This window comes from Haliotis cracherodii, unplaced genomic scaffold, assembly GCF_022045235.1.
Source record: "Haliotis cracherodii isolate W230 unplaced genomic scaffold, xgHalCrac1.p SCAF_9, whole genome shotgun sequence".
NCBI lineage: Eukaryota > Metazoa > Mollusca > Gastropoda > Lepetellida > Haliotidae > Haliotis > Haliotis cracherodii.
In genome coordinates, this window is record NW_027266343.1 from 51,354,521 (window position 1) to 51,374,709 (window position 20,189).

At 37.3% G+C, this 20,189-nt stretch overlaps 5 protein-coding genes across 5 annotated transcripts; all 5 read left to right on the top strand.

Annotated features, from left to right (window-relative positions):
* The first annotated feature begins 512 nt into the window (after positions 1–512).
* On the top strand, positions 513–1,104 carry LOC139451956 (acanthoscurrin-1-like). Its single transcript, XM_071233240.1, has 2 exons — positions 513–840; positions 1,088–1,104. Exons 1-2 carry the CDS (start codon positions 513–515, stop codon positions 1,102–1,104), a joined length of 345 nt encoding a protein of 114 aa, XP_071089341.1.
* Positions 1,105–4,500: 3,396 nt separating this feature from the next.
* LOC139451957 (acanthoscurrin-1-like) lies at positions 4,501–5,091 on the top strand. Its single transcript, XM_071233241.1, has 2 exons — positions 4,501–4,828; positions 5,075–5,091. Exons 1-2 carry the CDS (start codon positions 4,501–4,503, stop codon positions 5,089–5,091), a joined length of 345 nt encoding a protein of 114 aa, XP_071089342.1.
* Positions 5,092–8,486: 3,395 nt separating this feature from the next.
* LOC139451958 (acanthoscurrin-1-like) lies at positions 8,487–9,077 on the top strand. Its single transcript, XM_071233242.1, has 2 exons — positions 8,487–8,814; positions 9,061–9,077. Exons 1-2 carry the CDS (start codon positions 8,487–8,489, stop codon positions 9,075–9,077), a joined length of 345 nt encoding a protein of 114 aa, XP_071089343.1.
* Positions 9,078–12,472: 3,395 nt separating this feature from the next.
* LOC139451959 (neuropeptide-like protein 31) lies at positions 12,473–13,042 on the top strand. Its single transcript, XM_071233243.1, has 2 exons — positions 12,473–12,779; positions 13,026–13,042. The coding sequence occupies exons 1-2, from the start codon at positions 12,473–12,475 to the stop codon at positions 13,040–13,042; spliced, it is 324 nt and encodes a 107-aa protein (XP_071089344.1).
* Positions 13,043–16,437: 3,395 nt separating this feature from the next.
* Positions 16,438–17,007, top strand: LOC139451961 (acanthoscurrin-1-like). The gene is made up of 2 exons (XM_071233244.1): positions 16,438–16,744; positions 16,991–17,007. The coding sequence occupies exons 1-2, from the start codon at positions 16,438–16,440 to the stop codon at positions 17,005–17,007; spliced, it is 324 nt and encodes a 107-aa protein (XP_071089345.1).
* Positions 17,008–20,189: the final 3,182 nt, after the last annotated feature.

Genomic DNA, 20,189 nt, shown 5'->3' on the forward strand with positions numbered 1-20,189 from the left:
ATGTGTACCCGTAGGGTGATAACCTCGGGCCCTTTGATGCGAAATGAATGCTTATTTTACACCATTAAACTGAGGTGCGTTACTTACCTGGAAGTGGCCAGCCCAAGGTAAATCAATCACGTATAATTCACAAATTGTATATATAAAGGATGGGGGAAACTGTTCCATCATCTCTTATTTTCACCTGCCGTTCAGACACAGATACGAGTCAAGACCAAACTGTAAGTACTATTTTAAGGTTTGCTTTTGATATATATGTATACTTTTAATGTTTGATTCATCTGCTGCCCATCTGGCTGTTTTCAATCTTTATGTTGAGCCAATTCATAAAAGTACAAATATGTAACATAAAACGTTCTTGTAAATTGGGAAATATATGAATGCAGGTGAAAGTAAAACTGATAACATAATTCACAATGAGTGGTGTGAACTGAATTTACCAGATGAGTAACGATAACATGCTATTTCCCTTTCTTAACAACGATTTTCACGTTACTCAATAGATACTCAAAATGATGAAGATAGTCGCCGCTCTTGTTGCCTGCCTGGCTGTTACCGCCTTTGCCGAGCCTACCGGTCTGTATGGTGGAATTGGCGGGTTGAAAGGAGGACTGGGCGGAATTGGCTACGGAATGGGTGGATTGTACGGAGGCCTTGGAGGTCTGTACGGAGGCTATGGAGGTCTGTACGGAGGCATGGGAGGTCTATACGGAGGCGTGGGAGGTCTATACGGAGGCATGGGAGGTCTATACGGAGGCATGGGAGGTCTGTACGGAGGACTTGGAGGCTATGGTGGTCTCTACGGCGGAATTGGAGGATACGGAATGGGATTGGGAAAAGGTATTTCACAAAATATGATATCATTTGTTTATCGTATCCCACTTTCAGTCTCGTTTGCAAAATTATATAACTTACCTATGTGGTATTATTATTTACGCGACAAAGCTGATGACATTTACAAAATATCTTTAAAAATTATTCTCTGCTTTCTCTAATATTTGATTTAGCTTATCATGCAGCTAGTTTCAAGACTTCGTTGTGACTTATCCATATATCCCAACTTTATTCTACTATTTTTTTGTTTCAGGTATCGGCTATTATTGATTTTTTATCACCTGCAGTGTGATGTTGGCTATCTATGTATATTCGCAAACCAATGGAATTGGTTCAATAAAATCTTGTCATATTTATTTACGCCTTGAAATTTGTTTGAGAACCTGAAAACTGAATTGAATGTTCACAATGGAAGAGGGATCTATGTTTCTCCATATTGTAAACTCTGGACATAGTACGTGTTGTAGACCAATATCCAAGCACTTAAATGATATTGCGTTTTACTTCAAGCTAAGATATCAACTACTGAAATGTGTATTAAGTTCCTGAGGAAACCGGACATGATGATAAGAGGAGGGATTTTATGCTTGATATATCTCCCACAAAATGTCACTTACCCGAGTTCATGTTTCAGGGGAATGTATCATTTGGGCTGCCACGAAAGGGTTTGATGGCCATTTGAAGTACCATAATATCTGGAATTGGCTGGCTGTATTTCAATTTGCATTTTAAAAACAAGCAGCGAAACAAATAAGCAGGAGTATCAATTTTGGTCAAAGCGTTCATTAACGGGATCAAGGGGTAGACAGTGTGCACTGTATTGAAATGCAAATGTGTGTGCTGGCCTTGAAAATGAGCGAAAGTTGTAGAAAGAATACAATCTACATGTTGTTATGGTGCTCTGTATAAATAATATCTGAGCTGCTGCAATGAAACAGCGAAAGCCATGGTGATGTAGAGCATCAAAACAAATGTTGCAAGATTCTTACTGCTTTGGTTAGAAGGGAATGCATACAGTTGGAATTTCCATGACAGTAACATATCTTTACAGTTTATTAATAACACAAACAAAACGATTGAATTCAAAAGTAACTATTAAATACGCTTGTCCGGGTGTAGCTTATCAAACTACAAATTATTTGTAATTTCCATCAAACATGTACTTCTTGATTTGATGATGCAATTTAACATTTTGCATACTGCTTATGTAATTAATAGGAGAAGTATCTATATAGATATTTAGTTGTGTGTTTACTAACGACCTTCCCTGTAGGCGCTATTTGTAGAATACATATTGATTAAATCAGACCGCGAATTTTAAGATTCCGAACTGGATTGGTAGGATTGAAGATTACAATAAACAAACAAATAGCTAATATATCCCTTTTGTTGGATTACAACGCAAAAGTGACAATCATTTATCAATACAAAGGAGATTGCATTTGGTAACTGTAGAGAGTTATGTTTAGCTGAATAAATGGTCCAACTTTAAAGCTTGTCATAAGTCTTTATAACAACAACCAGACTGTAAAAACAAGTCGTTTGATCATGTCTATCTTTGAAAACACCTTTGTGTTATACTTTAAGAGCATTTTCTTCTGAAAACACACGTCTTTACTTTTAGATGTACGGTTTTTCTGGGAAACCCTTATACACTTACACATTGTCAAACTGATTTGCGCGTGTTTTATTCTTGGTATGAGTTTTGGTTTAAACACGCCTTAAAAGAACACAGTCATCACTGTCACTACTGCTTCATCATGTCAAGGGCATACTTAAAGGGTAGAGGCGATTTATATACTTTCTTCTTTCTTCTAATGTTTAGAACCAAAGACTCACCCGAAGATTAAAACATGTTAAAGTGAGTTATTTGCAACAGTGATTAAGTATATATGCAAATGTATGAATGGCTGAGACATTGTCAAAAGACAACATTCTCCCAATATGGCACACGATGGAACTGACGGAGGAGCTCATGAAACACCCAACAAATATATACAAATATAAACTATTCATTAACACCTGGTGACATCATTGATATTCAGTATATGTTTTAGTACAATCTTGCCTTTTACAACCAATGAAATCTGTTTCAGCAGATAATGGAGCCTGATTATTCTCCGGCGTTGACGATTTATGTAGTTAAAGGGTCATCATTGAATGATTATTATATCAATATTCAGGCGTTATCTATAGAAATTGAGATAACAAATTTAGTGATGCTCGTATTATTACAAATGCCTTGATAATGAAGTGTACAATTATCAAGATGATATGTTGAAAATAAGAGAATTCTCTCAAGAAACGCAGTTGCAAATAAAAGCCACATAACCCTTTTCAGAATCATTCGAAACCTCTGCTCGAAGCAAAGACCATTGTACGATTTCGACTTTAATGATCACACGCATCTGCGCATGAAAGACTACCAGATAGTGATGATACCTGGCGGTTGCCAAAAAGTAAGCGTATCCTGCCCCAACGGTTCCTCCGTCACAAACACATACAAAGACAAGTCAACAAAGACGAGAAAACAAGCTGTTGTTCATATGTCAATCATGTTTTCAGAAGACATTGGTGTACTTTAGGCTTTTAACAGATATTACACGCATAAAAAGGTGTGGTGAGTATTCATAGTGACAGTCCCTTTGTGAGAAGAAACCAATATATGTACCTATCAGTCAGGAAATAAAGCTGTTGTAGTTTATTGTTATTGTACAGTAAGATAAATAAAATTCGGAGAGAATAATGTAGTATCTGGGGACTTCTGCAGTATATTCAGCAGAAGCTATTTTCTTGTGAGCAGGCTGCTGTATTACACGGAAACGGTTAGCATAGTTGACCCCGTGTGGTACAGTGCTACTGCTGTACTGTGGTGGGGCTGTACTAGTGTGTTGCGTCAGTTTTCTGGTCTCTTGTTATGTCGTATCACACAGATGCATTATAATGTATGATGTATGTTGCTCCCTCATCATACATATACTGGATACACACTTGTCAGACCGTTATCGAATATTTACTTGATATAGGTTAAACGTTGAGTATCGAGGACTGTTCGAATGCATTGAGACGATGCCAGAGAGAGTGTGTCTGTTTGCCACCTTTATATACGTTGTCTTGTACTTCCTTAATCGATGTTCATGTATACCAGCTCGCATGTGTACCCGTAGGGTGATAACCTCGGGGCCCTTTGATGCGAAATGAATGCTTATTTTACACCATTAAACTGAGGTGCGTTACTTACCTGGAAGTGGCCAGCCCAAGGTAAATCAATCACGTATAATTCACAAATGGTATATATAAAGGATGGGGGAAACTGTTCCATCATCTCTTATTTTCACCTGCCGTTCAGACACAGATACGAGTCAAGACCAAACTGTAAGTACTATTTTAAGGTTTGCTTTTGATATATATGTATACTTTTAATGTTTGATTCATCTGCTGCCCATCTGGCTGTTTTCAATCTTTATGTTGAGCCAATTCATAAAAGTACAAATATGTAACATAAAACGTTCTTGTAAATTGGGAAATATATGAATGCAGGTGAAAGTAAAACTGATAACATAATTCACAATGAGTGGTGTGAACTGAATTTACCAGATGAGTAACGATAACATGCTATTTCCCTTTCTTAACAAAGATTTTCACGTTACTCAATAGATACTCAAAATGATGAAGATAGTCGCCGCTCTTGTTGCCTGCCTGGCTGTTACCGCCTTTGCCGAGCCTACCGGTCTGTATGGTGGAATTGGCGGGTTGAAAGGAGGACTGGGCGGAATTGGCTACGGAATGGGTGGATTGTACGGAGGCCTTGGAGGTCTGTACGGAGGCTATGGAGGTCTGTACGGAGGCATGGGAGGTCTATACGGAGGCGTGGGAGGTCTATACGGAGGCATGGGAGGTCTATACGGAGGCATGGGAGGTCTGTACGGAGGACTTGGAGGCTATGGTGGTCTCTACGGCGGAATTGGAGGATACGGAATGGGATTGGGAAAAGGTATTTCACAAAATATGATATCATTTGTTTATCGTATCCCACTTTTAGTCTCGTTTGCAAAATTATATAACTTACCTATGTGGTATTATTATTTACGCGACAAAGCTGATGACATTTACAAAATATCTTTAAAATTATTCTCTGCTTTCTCTAATATTTGGTTTAGCTTATCATGCAGCTAGTTTCAAGACTTCGTTGTGACTTATCCATATATCCCAACTTTATTTTACTATTTTTTTGTTTCAGGTATCGGCTATTATTGATTTTTTATCACCTGCAGTGTGATGTTGGCTATCTATGTATATTCGCAAACCAATGGAATTGGTTCAATAAAATCTTGTCATATTTATTTACGCCTTGAAATTTGTTTGAGAACCTGAAAACTGAATTGAATGTTCACAATGGAAGAGGGATCTATGTTTCTCCATATTGTAAACTCTGGACATAGTACGTGTTGTAGACCAATATCCAAGCACTTAAATGATATTGCGTTTTACTTCAAGCTAAGATATCAACTACTGAAATGTGTATTAAGTTCCTGAGGAAACCGGACATGATGATAAGAGGAGGGATTTTATGCTTGATATATCTCCCACAAAATGTCACTTACCCGAGTTCATGTTTCAGGGGAATGTATCATTTGGGCTGCCACGAAAGGGTTTGATGGCCATTTGAAGTACCATAATATCTGGAATTGGCTGGCTGTATTTCAATTTGCATTTTAAAAACAAGCAGCGAAACAAATAAGCAGGAGTATCAATTTTGGTCAAAGCGTTCATTAACGGGATCAAGGGGTAGACAGTGTGCACTGTATTGAAATGCAAATGTGTGTGCTGGCCTTGAAAATGAGCGAAAGTTGTAGAAAGAATACAATCTACATGTTGTTATGGTGCTCTGTATAAATAATATCTGAGCTGCTGCAATGAAACAGCGAAAGCCATGGTGATGTAGAGCATCAAAACAAATGTTGCAAGATTCTTACTGCTTTGGTTAGAAGGGAATGCATACAGTTGGAATTTCCATGACAGTAACATATCTTTACAGTTTATTAATAACACAAACAAAACGATTGAATTCAAAAGTAACTATTAAATACGCTTGTCCGGGTGTAGCTTATCAAACTACAAATTATTTGTAATTTCCATCAAACATGTACTTCTTGATTTGATGATGCAATTTAACATTTTGCATACTGCTTATGTAATTAATAGGAGAAGTATCTATATAGATATTTAGTTGTGTGTTTACTAACGACCTTCCCTGTAGGCGCTATTTGTAGAATACATATTGATTAAATCAGACCGCGAATTTTAAGATTCCGAACTGGATTGGTAGGATTGAAGATTACAATAAACAAACAAATAGCTAATATATCCCTTTTGTTGGATTACAACGCAAAAGTGACAATCATTTATCAATACAAAGGAGATTGCATTTGGTAACTGTAGAGAGTTATGTTTAGCTGAATAAATGGTCCAACTTTAAAGCTTGTCATAAGTCTTTATAACAACAACCAGACTGTAAAAACAAGTCGTTTGATCATGTCTATCTTTGAAAACACCTTTGTGTTATACTTTAAGAGCATTTTCTTCTGAAAACACACGTCTTTACTTTTAGATGTACGGTTTTTCTGGGAAACCCTTATACACTTACACATTGTCAAACTGATTTGCGCGTGTTTTATTCTTGGTATGAGTTTTGGTTTAAACACGCCTTAAAAGAACACAGTCATCACTGTCACTACTGCTTCATCATGTCAAGGGCATACTTAAAGGGTAGAGGCGATTTATATACTTTCTTCTTTCTTCTAATGTTTAGAACCAAAGACTCACCCGAAGATTAAAACATGTTAAAGTGAGTTATTTGCAAGAGTGATTAAGTATATATGCAAATGTATGAATGGCTGAGACATTGTCAAAAGACAACATTCTCCCAATATGGCACACGATGGAACTGACGGAGGAGCTCATGAAACACCCAACAAATATATACAAATATAAACTATTCATTAACACCTGGTGACATCATTGATATTCAGTATATGTTTTAGTACAATCTTGCCTTTTACAACCAATGAAATCTGTTTCAGCAGATAATGGAGCCTGATTATTCTCCGGCGTTGACGATTTATGTAGTTAAAGGGTCATCATTGAATGATTATTATATCAATATTCAGGCGTTATCTATAGAAATTGAGATAACAAATTTAGTGATGCTCGTATTATTACAAATGCCTTGATAATGAAGTGTACAATTATCAAGATGATATGTTGAAAATAAGAGAATTCTCTCAAGAAACGCAGTTGCAAATAAAAGCCACATAACCCTTTTCAGAATCATTCGAAACCTCTGCTCGAAGCAAAGACCATTGTACGATTTCGACTTTAATGATCACACGCATCTGCGCATGAAAGACTACCAGATAGTGATGATACCTGGCGGTTGCCAAAAAGTAAGCGTATCCTGCCCCAACGGTTCCTCCGTCACAAACACATACAAAGACAAGTCAACAAAGACGAGAAAACAAGCTGTTGTTCATATGTCAATCATGTTTTCAGAAGACATTGGTGTACTTTAGGCTTTTAACAGATATTACACGCATAAAAAGGTGTGGTGAGTATTCATAGTGACAGTCCCTTTGTGAGAAGAAACCAATATATGTACCTATCAGTCAGGAAATAAAGCTGTTGTAGTTTATTGTTATTGTACAGTAAGATAAATAAAATTCGGAGAGAATAATGTAGTATCTGGGGACTTCTGCAGTATATTCAGCAGAAGCTATTTTCTTGTGAGCAGGCTGCTGTATTACACGGAAACGGTTAGCATAGTTGACCCCGTGTGGTACAGCGCTACTGCTGTACTGTGGTGGGGCTGTACTAGTGTGTTGCGTCAGTTTTCTGGTCTCTTGTTATGTCGTATCACACAGATGCATTATAATGTATGATGTATGTTGCTCCCTCATCATACATATACTGGATACACACTTGTCAGACCGTTATCGAATATTTACTTGATATAGGTTAAACGTTGAGTATCGAGGACTGTTCGAATGCATTGAGACGATGCCAGAGAGAGTGTGTCTGTTTGCCACCTTTATATACGTTGTCTTGTACTTCCTTAATCGATGTTCATGTATACCAGCTCGCATGTGTACCCGTAGGGTGATAACCTCGGGCCCTTTGATGCGAAATGAATGCTTATTTTACACCATTAAACTGAGGTGCGTTACTTACCTGGAAGTGGCCAGCCCAAGGTAAATCAATCACGTATAATTCACAAATGGTATATATAAAGGATGGGGGAAACTGTTCCATCATCTCTTATTTTCACCTGCCGTTCAGACACAGATACGAGTCAAGACCAAACTGTAAGTACTATTTTAAGGTTTGCTTTTGATATATATGTATACTTTTAATGTTTGATTCATCTGCTGCCCATCTGGCTGTTTTCAATCTTTATGTTGAGCCAATTCATAAAAGTACAAATATGTAACATAAAACGTTCTTGTAAATTGGGAAATATATGAATGCAGGTGAAAGTAAAACTGATAACATAATTCACAATGAGTGGTGTGAACTGAATTTACCAGATGAGTAACGATAACATGCTATTTCCCTTTCTTAACAAAGATTTTCACGTTACTCAATAGATACTCAAAATGATGAAGATAGTCGCCGCTCTTGTTGCCTGCCTGGCTGTTACCGCCTTTGCCGAGCCTACCGGTCTGTATGGTGGAATTGGCGGGTTGAAAGGAGGACTGGGCGGAATTGGCTACGGAATGGGTGGATTGTACGGAGGCCTTGGAGGTCTGTACGGAGGCTATGGAGGTCTGTACGGAGGCATGGGAGGTCTATACGGAGGCGTGGGAGGTCTATACGGAGGCATGGGAGGTCTATACGGAGGCATGGGAGGTCTGTACGGAGGACTTGGAGGCTATGGTGGTCTCTACGGCGGAATTGGAGGATACGGAATGGGATTGGGAAAAGGTATTTCACAAAATATGATATCATTTGTTTATCGTATCCCACTTTCAGTCTCGTTTGCAAAATTATATAACTTACCTATGTGGTATTATTATTTACGCGACAAAGCTGATGACATTTACAAAATATCTTTAAAATTATTCTCTGCTTTCTCTAATATTTGGTTTAGCTTATCATGCAGCTAGTTTCAAGACTTCGTTGTGACTTATCCATATATCCCAACTTTATTTTACTATTTTTTTGTTTCAGGTATCGGCTATTATTGATTTTTTATCACCTGCAGTGTGATGTTGGCTATCTATGTATATTCGCAAACCAATGGAATTGGTTCAATAAAATCTTGTCATATTTATTTACGCCTTGAAATTTGTTTGAGAACCTGAAAACTGAATTGAATGTTCACAATGGAAGAGGGATCTATGTTTCTCCATATTGTAAACTCTGGACATAGTACGTGTTGTAGACCAATATCCAAGCACTTAAATGATATTGCGTTTTACTTCAAGCTAAGATATCAACTACTGAAATGTGTATTAAGTTCCTGAGGAAACCGGACATGATGATAAGAGGAGGGATTTTATGCTTGATATATCTCCCACAAAATGTCACTTACCCGAGTTCATGTTTCAGGGGAATGTATCATTTGGGCTGCCACGAAAGGGTTTGATGGCCATTTGAAGTACCATAATATCTGGAATTGGCTGGCTGTATTTCAATTTGCATTTTAAAAACAAGCAGCGAAACAAATAAGCAGGAGTATCAATTTTGGTCAAAGCGTTCATTAACGGGATCAAGGGGTAGACAGTGTGCACTGTATTGAAATGCAAATGTGTGTGCTGGCCTTGAAAATGAGCGAAAGTTGTAGAAAGAATACAATCTACATGTTGTTATGGTGCTCTGTATAAATAATATCTGAGCTGCTGCAATGAAACAGCGAAAGCCATGGTGATGTAGAGCATCAAAACAAATGTTGCAAGATTCTTACTGCTTTGGTTAGAAGGGAATGCATACAGTTGGAATTTCCATGACAGTAACATATCTTTACAGTTTATTGATAACACAAACAAAACGATTGAATTCAAAAGTAACTATTAAATACGCTTGTCCGGGTGTAGCTTATCAAACTACAAATTATTTGTAATTTCCATCAAACATGTACTTCTTGGTTTGATGATGCAATTTAACATTTTGCATACTGCTTATGTAATTAATAGGAGAAGTATCTATATAGATATTTAGTTGTGTGTTTACTAACGACCTTCCCTGTAGGCGCTATTTGTAGAATACATATTGATTAAATCAGACCGCGAATTTTAAGATTCCGAACTGGATTGGTAGGATTGAAGATTACAATAAACAAACAAATAGCTAATATATCCCTTTTGTTGGATTACAACGCAAAAGTGACAATCATTTATCAATACAAAGGAGATTGCATTTGGTAACTGTAGAGAGTTATGTTTAGCTGAATAAATGGTCCAACTTTAAAGCTTGTCATAAGTCTTTATAACAACAACCAGACTGTAAAAACAAGTCGTTTGATCATGTCTATCTTTGAAAACACCTTTGTGTTATACTTTAAGAGCATTTTCTTCTGAAAACACACGTCTTTACTTTTAGATGTACGGTTTTTCTGGGAAACCCTTATACACTTACACATTGTCAAACTGATTTGCGCGTGTTTTATTCTTGGTATGAGTTTTGGTTTAAACACGCCTTAAAAGAACACAGTCATCACTGTCACTACTGCTTCATCATGTCAAGGGCATACTTAAAGGGTAGAGGCGATTTATATACTTTCTTCTTTCTTCTAATGTTTAGAACCAAAGACTCACCCGAAGATTAAAACATGTTAAAGTGAGTTATTTGCAAGAGTGATTAAGTATATATGCAAATGTATGAATGGCTGAGACATTGTCAAAAGACAACATTCTCCCAATATGGCACACGATGGAACTGACGGAGGAGCTCATGAAACACCCAACAAATATATACAAATATAAACTATTCATTAACACCTGGTGACATCATTGATATTCAGTATATGTTTTAGTACAATCTTGCCTTTTACAACCAATGAAATCTGTTTCAGCAGATAATGGAGCCTGATTATTCTCCGGCGTTGACGATTTATGTAGTTAAAGGGTCATCATTGAATGATTATTATATCAATATTCAGGCGTTATCTATAGAAATTGAGATAACAAATTTAGTGATGCTCGTATTATTACAAATGCCTTGATAATGAAGTGTACAATTATCAAGATGATATGTTGAAAATAAGAGAATTCTCTCAAGAAACGCAGTTGCAAATAAAAGCCACATAACCCTTTTCAGAATCATTCGAAACCTCTGCTCGAAGCAAAGACCATTGTACGATTTCGACTTTAATGATCACACGCATCTGCGCATGAAAGACTACCAGATAGTGATGATACCTGGCGGTTGCCAAAAAGTAAGCGTATCCTGCCCCAACGGTTCCTCCGTCACAAACACATACAAAGACAAGTCAACAAAGACGAGAAAACAAGCTGTTGTTCATATGTCAATCATGTTTTCAGAAGACATTGGTGTACTTTAGGCTTTTAACAGATATTACACGCATAAAAAGGTGTGGTGAGTATTCATAGTGACAGTCCCTTTGTGAGAAGAAACCAATATATGTACCTATCAGTCAGGAAATAAAGCTGTTGTAGTTTATTGTTATTGTACAGTAAGATAAATAAAATTCGGAGAGAATAATGTAGTATCTGGGGACTTCTGCAGTATATTCAGCAGAAGCTATTTTCTTGTGAGCAGGCTGCTGTATTACACGGAAACGGTTAGCATAGTTGACCCCGTGTGGTACAGCGCTACTGCTGTACTGTGGTGGGGCTGTACTAGTGTGTTGCGTCAGTTTTCTGGTCTCTTGTTATGTCGTATCACACAGATGCATTATAATGTATGATGTATGTTGCTCCCTCATCATACATATACTGGATACACACTTGTCAGACCGTTATCGAATATTTACTTGATATAGGTTAAACGTTGAGTATCGAGGACTGTTCGAATGCATTGAGACGATGCCAGAGAGAGTGTGTCTGTTTGCCACCTTTATATACGTTGTCTTGTACTTCCTTAATCGATGTTCATGTATACCAGCTCGCATGTGTACCCGTAGGGTGATAACCTCGGGCCCTTTGATGCGAAATGAATGCTTATTTTACACCATTAAACTGAGGTGCGTTACTTACCTGGAAGTGGCCAGCCCAAGGTAAATCAATCACGTATAATTCACAAATGGTATATATAAAGGATGGGGGAAACTGTTCCATCATCTCTTATTTTCACCTGCCGTTCAGACACAGATACGAGTCAAGACCAAACTGTAAGTACTATTTTAAGGTTTGCTTTTGATATATATGTATACTTTTAATGTTTGATTCATCTGCTGCCCATCTGGCTGTTTTCAATCTTTATGTTGAGCCAATTCATAAAAGTACAAATATGTAACATAAAACGTTCTTGTAAATTGGGAAATATATGAATGCAGGTGAAAGTAAAACTGATAACATAATTCACAATGAGTGGTGTGAACTGAATTTACCAGATGAGTAACGATAACATGCTATTTCCCTTTCTTAACAAAGATTTTCACGTTACTCAATAGATACTCAAAATGATGAAGATAGTCTCCGCTCTTGTTGCCTGCCTGGCTGTTACCGCCTTTGCCGAGCCTACCGGTCTGTATGGTGGAATTGGCGGGTTGAAAGGAGGACTGGGCGGAATTGGCTACGGAATGGGTGGATTGTACGGAGGCTATGGAGGTCTGTACGGAGGCTATGGAGGTCTATACGGAGGCGTGGGAGGTCTATACGGAGGCATGGGAGGTCTATACGGAGGCATGGGAGGTCTGTACGGAGGACTTGGAGGCTATGGTGGTCTCTACGGCGGAATTGGAGGATACGGAATGGGATTGGGAAAAGGTATTTCACAAAATATGATATCATTTGTTTATCGTATCCCACTTTCAGTCTCGTTTGCAAAATTATATAACTTACCTATGTGGTATTATTATTTACGCGACAAAGCTGATGACATTTACAAAATATCTTTAAAATTATTCTCTGCTTTCTCTAATATTTGGTTTAGCTTATCATGCAGCTAGTTTCAAGACTTCGTTGTGACTTATCCATATATCCCAACTTTATTCTACTATTTTTTTGTTTCAGGTATCGGCTATTATTGATTTTTTATCACCTGCAGTGTGATGTTGGCTATCTATGTATATTCGCAAACCAATGGAATTGGTTCAATAAAATCTTGTCATATTTATTTACGCCTTGAAATTTGTTTGAGAACCTGAAAACTGAATTGAATGTTCACAATGGAAGAGGGATCTATGTTTCTCCATATTGTAAACTCTGGACATAGTACGTGTTGTAGACCAATATCCAAGCACTTAAATGATATTGCGTTTTACTTCAAGCTAAGATATCAACTACTGAAATGTGTATTAAGTTCCTGAGGAAACCGGACATGATGATAAGAGGAGGGATTTTATGCTTGATATATCTCCCACAAAATGTCACTTACCCGAGTTCATGTTTCAGGGGAATGTATCATTTGGGCTGCCACGAAAGGGTTTGATGGCCATTTGAAGTACCATAATATCTGGAATTGGCTGGCTGTATTTCAATTTGCATTTTAAAAACAAGCAGCGAAACAAATAAGCAGGAGTATCAATTTTGGTCAAAGCGTTCATTAACGGGATCAAGGGGTAGACAGTGTGCACTGTATTGAAATGCAAATGTGTGTGCTGGCCTTGAAAATGAGCGAAAGTTGTAGAAAGAATACAATCTACATGTTGTTATGGTGCTCTGTATAAATAATATCTGAGCTGCTGCAATGAAACAGCGAAAGCCATGGTGATGTAGAGCATCAAAACAAATGTTGCAAGATTCTTACTGCTTTGGTTAGAAGGGAATGCATACAGTTGGAATTTCCATGACAGTAACATATCTTTACAGTTTATTGATAACACAAACAAAACGATTGAATTCAAAAGTAACTATTAAATACGCTTGTCCGGGTGTAGCTTATCAAACTACAAATTATTTGTAATTTCCATCAAACATGTACTTCTTGGTTTGATGATGCAATTTAACATTTTGCATACTGCTTATGTAATTAATAGGAGAAGTATCTATATAGATATTTAGTTGTGTGTTTACTAACGACCTTCCCTGTAGGCGCTATTTGTAGAATACATATTGATTAAATCAGACCGCGAATTTTAAGATTCCGAACTGGATTGGTAGGATTGAAGATTACAATAAACAAACAAATAGCTAATATATCCCTTTTGTTGGATTACAACGCAAAAGTGACAATCATTTATCAATACAAAGGAGATAGCATTTGGTAACTGTAGAGAGTTATGTTTAGCTGAATAAATGGTCCAACTTTAAAGCTTGTCATAAGTCTTTATAACAACAACCAGACTGTAAAAACAAGTCGTTTGATCATGTCTATCTTTGAAAACACCTTTGTGTTATACTTTAAGAGCATTTTCTTCTGAAAACACACGTCTTTACTTTTAGATGTACGGTTTTTCTGGGAAACCCTTATACACTTACACATTGTCAAACTGATTTGGGCGTGTTTTATTCTTGGTATGAGTTTTGGTTTAAACACGCCTTAAAAGAACACAGTCATCACTGTCACTACTGCTTCATCATGTCAAGGGCATACTTAAAGGGTAGAGGCGATTTATATACTTTCTTCTTTCTTCTAATGTTTAGAACCAAAGACTCACCCGAAGATTAAAACATGTTAAAGTGAGTTATTTGCAAGAGTGATTAAGTATATATGCAAATGTATGAATGGCTGAGACATTGTCAAAAGACAACATTCTCCCAATATGGCACACGATGGAACTGACGGAGGAGCTCATGAAACACCCAACAAATATATACAAATATAAACTATTCATTAACACCTGGTGACATCATTGATATTCAGTATATGTTTTAGTACAATCTTGCCTTTTACAACCAATGAAATCTGTTTCAGCAGATAATGGAGCCTGATTTTTCTCTGGCCTTGACGATTTATGTAGTTAAAGGGTCATCATTGAATGATTATTATATCAATATTCAGGCGTTATTTATAGAAATTGAGATAACAAATTTAGTGATGCTCGTATTATTACAAATGCCTTGATAATGAAGTGTACAATTATCAAGATGATATGTTGAAAATAAGAGAATTCTCTCAAGAAACGCAGTTGCAAATAAAAGCCACATAACCCTTTTCAGAATCATTCGAAACCTCTGCTCGAAGCAAAGACCATTGTACGATTTCGACTTTAATGATCACACGCATCTGCGTATGAAAGACTACCAGATAGTGATGATACCTGGCGGTTGCCAAAAAGTAAGCGTATCCTGCCCCAACGGTTCCTCCGTCACAAACACATACAAAGACAAGTCAACAAAGACGAGAAAACAAGCTGTTGTTCATATGTCAATCATGTTTTCAGAAGACATTGGTGTACTTTAGGCTTTTAACAGATATTACACGCATAAAAAGGTGTGGTGAGTATTCATAGTGACAGTCCCTTTGTGAAAAGAAACCAATATATGTACCTATCAGTCAGGAAATAAAGCTGTTGTAGTTTATTGTTATTGTACAGTAAGATAAATAAAATTCGGAGAGAATAATGTAGTATCTGGGGACTTCTGCAGTATATTCAGCAGAAGCTATTTTCTTGTGAGCAGGCTGCTGTATTACACGGAAACGGTTAGCATAGATGACCCCGTGTGGTACAGTGCTACTGCTGTACTGTGGTGGGGCTGTACTAGTGTGTTGCGTCAGTTTTCTGGTCTCTTGTTATGTCGTATCACACAGATGCATTATAATGTCTGATGTATGTTGCTCCCTCATCATACATCTACTGGATACACACTTGTCAGACCGTTATCGAATATTTACTTGATATAGGTTAAACGTTGAGTATCGAGGACTGTTCGAATGCATTGAGACGATGCCAGAGAGAGTGTGTCTGTTTGCCACCTTTATATACGTTGTCTTGTACTTCCTTAATCGATGTTCATGTATACCAGCTCGCATGTGTACCCGTAGGGTGATAACCTCGGGCCCTTTGATGCGAAATGAATGCTTATTTTACACCATTAAACTGAGGTGCGTTACTTACCTGGAAGTGGCCAGCCCAAGGTAAATCAATCACGTATAATTCACAAATGGTATATATAAAGGATGGGGGAAACTGTTCCATCATCTCTTATTTTCACCTGCCGTTCAGACACAGATACGAGTCAAGACCAAACTGTAAGTACTATTTTAAGGTTTGCTTTTGATATATATGTATACTTTTAATGTTTGATTCATCTGCTGCCCATCTGGCTGTTTTCAATCTTTATGTTGAGCCAATTCATAAAAGTACAAATATGTAACATAAAACGTTCTTGTAAATTGGGAAATATATGAATGCAGGTGAAAGTAAAACTGATAACATAATTCACAATGAGTGGTGTGAACTGAATTTACCAGATGAGTAACGATAACATGCTATTTCCCTTTCTTAACAAAGATTTTCACGTTACTCAATAGATACTCAAAATGATGAAGATAGTCGCCGCTCTTGTTGCCTGCCTGGCTGTTACCGCCTTTGCCGAGCCTACCGGTCTGTATGGTGGAATTGGCGGGTTGAAAGGAGGACTGGGCGGAATTGGCTACGGAATGGGTGGATTGTACGGAGGCCTTGGAGGTCTGTACGGAGGCTATGGAGGTCTATACGGAGGCGTGGGAGGTCTATACGGAGGCATGGGAGGTCTATACGGAGGCATGGGAGGTCTGTACGGAGGACTTGGAGGCTATGGTGGTCTCTACGGCGGAATTGGAGGATACGGAATGGGATTGGGAAAAGGTATTTCACAAAATATGATATCATTTGTTTATCGTATCCCACTTTCAGTCTCGTTTGCAAAATTATATAACTTACCTATGTGGTATTATTATTTACGCGACAAAGCTGATGACATTTACAAAACATCTTTAAAATTATTCTCTGCTTTCTCTAATATTTGGTTTAGCTTATCATGCAGCTAGTTTCAAGACTTCGTTGTGACTTATCCATATATCCCAACTTTATTCTACTATTTTTTTGTTTCAGGTATCGGCTATTATTGATTTTTTATCACCTGCAGTGTGATGTTGGCTATCTATGTATATTCGCAAACCAATGGAATTGGTTCAATAAAATCTTGTCATATTTATTTACGCCTTGAAATTTGTTTGAGAACCTGAAAACTGAATTGAATGTTCACAATGGAAGAGGGATCTATGTTTCTCCATATTGTAAACTCTGGACATAGTACGTGTTGTAGACCAATATCCAAGCACTTAAATGATATTGCGTTTTACTTCAAGCTAAGATATCAACTACTGAAATGTGTATTAAGTTCCTGAGGAAACCGGACATGATGATAAGAGGAGGGATTTTATGCTTGATATATCTCCCACAAAATGTCACTTACCCGAGTTCATGTTTCAGGGGAATGTATCATTTGGGCTGCCACGAAAGGGTTTGATGGCCATTTGAAGTACCATAATATCTGGAATTGGCTGGCTGTATTTCAATTTGCATTTTAAAAACAAGCAGCGAAACAAATAAGCAGGAGTATCAATTTTGGTCAAAGCGTTCATTAACGGGATCAAGGGGTAGACAGTGTGCACTGTATTGAAATGCAAATGTGTGTGCTGGCCTTGAAAATGAGCGAAAGTTGTAGAAAGAATACAATCTACATGTTGTTATGGTGCTTTGTATAAATAATATCTGAGCTGCTGCAATGAAACAGCGAAAGCCATGGTGATGTAGAGCATCAAAACAAATGTTGCAAGATTCTTACTGCTTTGGTTAGAAGGGAATGCATACAGTTGGAATTTCCATGACAGTAACATATCTTTACAGTTTATTAATAACACAAACAAAACGATTGAATTCAAAAGTAACTATTAAATACGCTTGTCCGGGTGTAGCTTATCAAACTACAAATTATTTGTAATTTCCATCAAACATGTACTTCTTGATTTGATGATGCAATTTAACATTTTGCATACTGCTTATGTAATTAATAGGAGAAGTATCTATATAGATATTTAGTTGTGTGTTTACTAACGACCTTCCCTGTAGGCGCTATTTGTAGAATACATATTGATTAAATCAGACCGCGAATTTTAAGATTCCGAACTGGATTGGTAGGATTGAAGATTACAATAAACAAACAAATAGCTAATATATCCCTTTTGTTGGATTACAACGCAAAAGTGACAATCATTTATCAATACAAAGGAGATAGCATTTGGTAACTGTAGAGAGTTATGTTTAGCTGAATAAATGGTCCAACTTTAAAGCTTGTCATAAGTCTTTATAACAACAACCAGACTGTAAAAACAAGTCGTTTGATCATGTCTATCTTTGAAAACACCTTTGTGTTATACTTTAAGAGCATTTTCTTCTGAAAACACACGTCTTTACTTTTAGATGTACGTTTTTCTGGGAAACCCTTATACACTTACACATTGTCAAACTGATTTGGGCGTGTTTTATTCTTGGTATGAGTTTTGGTTTAAACACGCCTTAAAAGAACACAGTCATCACTGTCACTACTGCTTCATCATGTCAAGGGCATACTTAAAGGGTAGAGGCGATTGATATACTTTCTTCTTTCTTCTAATGTTTAGAACCAAAGACTCACCCGAAGATTAAAACATGTTAAAGTGAGTTATTTGCAACAGTGATTAAGTATATATGCAAATGTATGAATGGCTGAGACATTGTCAAAAGACAACATTCTCCCAATATGGCACACGATGGAACTGACGGAGGAGCTCATGAAACACCCAACAAATATATACAAATATAAACTATTCATTAACACCTGGTGACATCATTGATATTCAGTATATGTTTTAGTACAATCTTGCCTTTTACAACCAATGAAATCTGTTTCAGCAGATAATGGAGCCTGATTATTCTCCGGCGTTGACGATTTATGTACTTAAAGGATCATCATTGAATGATTATTATATCAATATTCAGGCGTTATTTATAGAAATTGAGATAACAAATTTAGTGATGCTCGTATTATTACAAATGCCTTGATAATGAAGTGTACAATTATCAAGATGATATGTTGAAAATAAGAGAATTCTCTCAAGAAACGCAGTTGCAAATAAAAGCCACATAACCCTTTTCAGAATCATTCGAAACCTCTGCTCGAAGCAAAGACCATTGTACGATTTCGACTTTAATGATCACACGCATCTGCGTATGAAAGACTACCAGATAGTGATGATACCTGGCGGTTGCCAAAAAGTAAGCGTATCCTGCCCCAACGGTTCCTCCGTCACAAACACATACAAAGACAAGTCAACAAAGACGAGAAAACAAGCTGTTGTTCATATGTCAATCATGTTTTCAGAAGACATTGGTGTACTTTAGGCTTTTAACAGATATTACACGCATAAAAAGGTGTGGTGAGTATTCATAGTGACAGTCCCTTTGTGAGAAGAAACCAATATATGTACCTATCAGTCAGGAAATAAAGCTGTTGTAGTTTATTGTTATTGTACAGTAAGATAAATAAAATTCGGAGAGAATAATGTAGTATCTGGGGACTTCTGCAGTATATTCAGCAGAAGCTATTTTCTTGTGAGCAGGCTGCTGTATTACACGGAAACGGTTAGCATAGTTGACCCCGTGTGGTACAGTGCTACTGCTGTACTGTGGTGGGGCTGTACTAGTGTGTTGCGTCAGTTTTCTGGTCTCTTGTTATGTCGTATCACACAGATGCATTATAATGTATGATGTATGTTGCTCCCTCATCATACATATACTGGATACACACTTGTCAGACCGTTATCGAATATTTACTTGATATAGGTTAAACGTTGAGTATCGAGGACTGTTCGAATGCATTGAGACGATGCCAGAGAGAGTGTGTCTGTTTGCCACCTTTATATACGTTGTCTTGTACTTCCTTAATCGATGTTCATGTATACCAGCTCGTATGTGTACCCGTAGGGTGATAACCTCGGGCCCTTTGATGCGAAATGAATGCTTATTTTACACCATTAAACTGAGGTGCGTTACTTACCTGGAAGTGGCCAGCCCAAGGTAAATCAATCACGTATAATTCACAAATGGTATATATAAAGGATGGGGGAAACTGTTCCATCATTTCTTATTTCCACCTGCCGTTCAGACACAGATACGAGTCAAGACCAAACTGTAAGTACTATTTTAAGGTTTGCTTTTGATATATATGTATACTTTTAATGTTTGATTCATCTGCTGCCCATCTGGCTGT

Excerpts from the sequence above, each read along its gene's own strand:
- LOC139451957 (XM_071233241.1), top strand. The coding sequence starts at position 4,501 with ATGATGAAGATAGTCGCCGCTCTTGTTGCCTGCCTGGCTGTTACCGCC.
- LOC139451959 (XM_071233243.1), top strand. The coding sequence starts at position 12,473 with ATGATGAAGATAGTCTCCGCTCTTGTTGCCTGCCTGGCTGTTACCGCC.
- LOC139451961 (XM_071233244.1), top strand. The coding sequence starts at position 16,438 with ATGATGAAGATAGTCGCCGCTCTTGTTGCCTGCCTGGCTGTTACCGCC.
- LOC139451958 (XM_071233242.1), top strand. The coding sequence starts at position 8,487 with ATGATGAAGATAGTCGCCGCTCTTGTTGCCTGCCTGGCTGTTACCGCC.
- LOC139451956 (XM_071233240.1), top strand. The coding sequence starts at position 513 with ATGATGAAGATAGTCGCCGCTCTTGTTGCCTGCCTGGCTGTTACCGCC.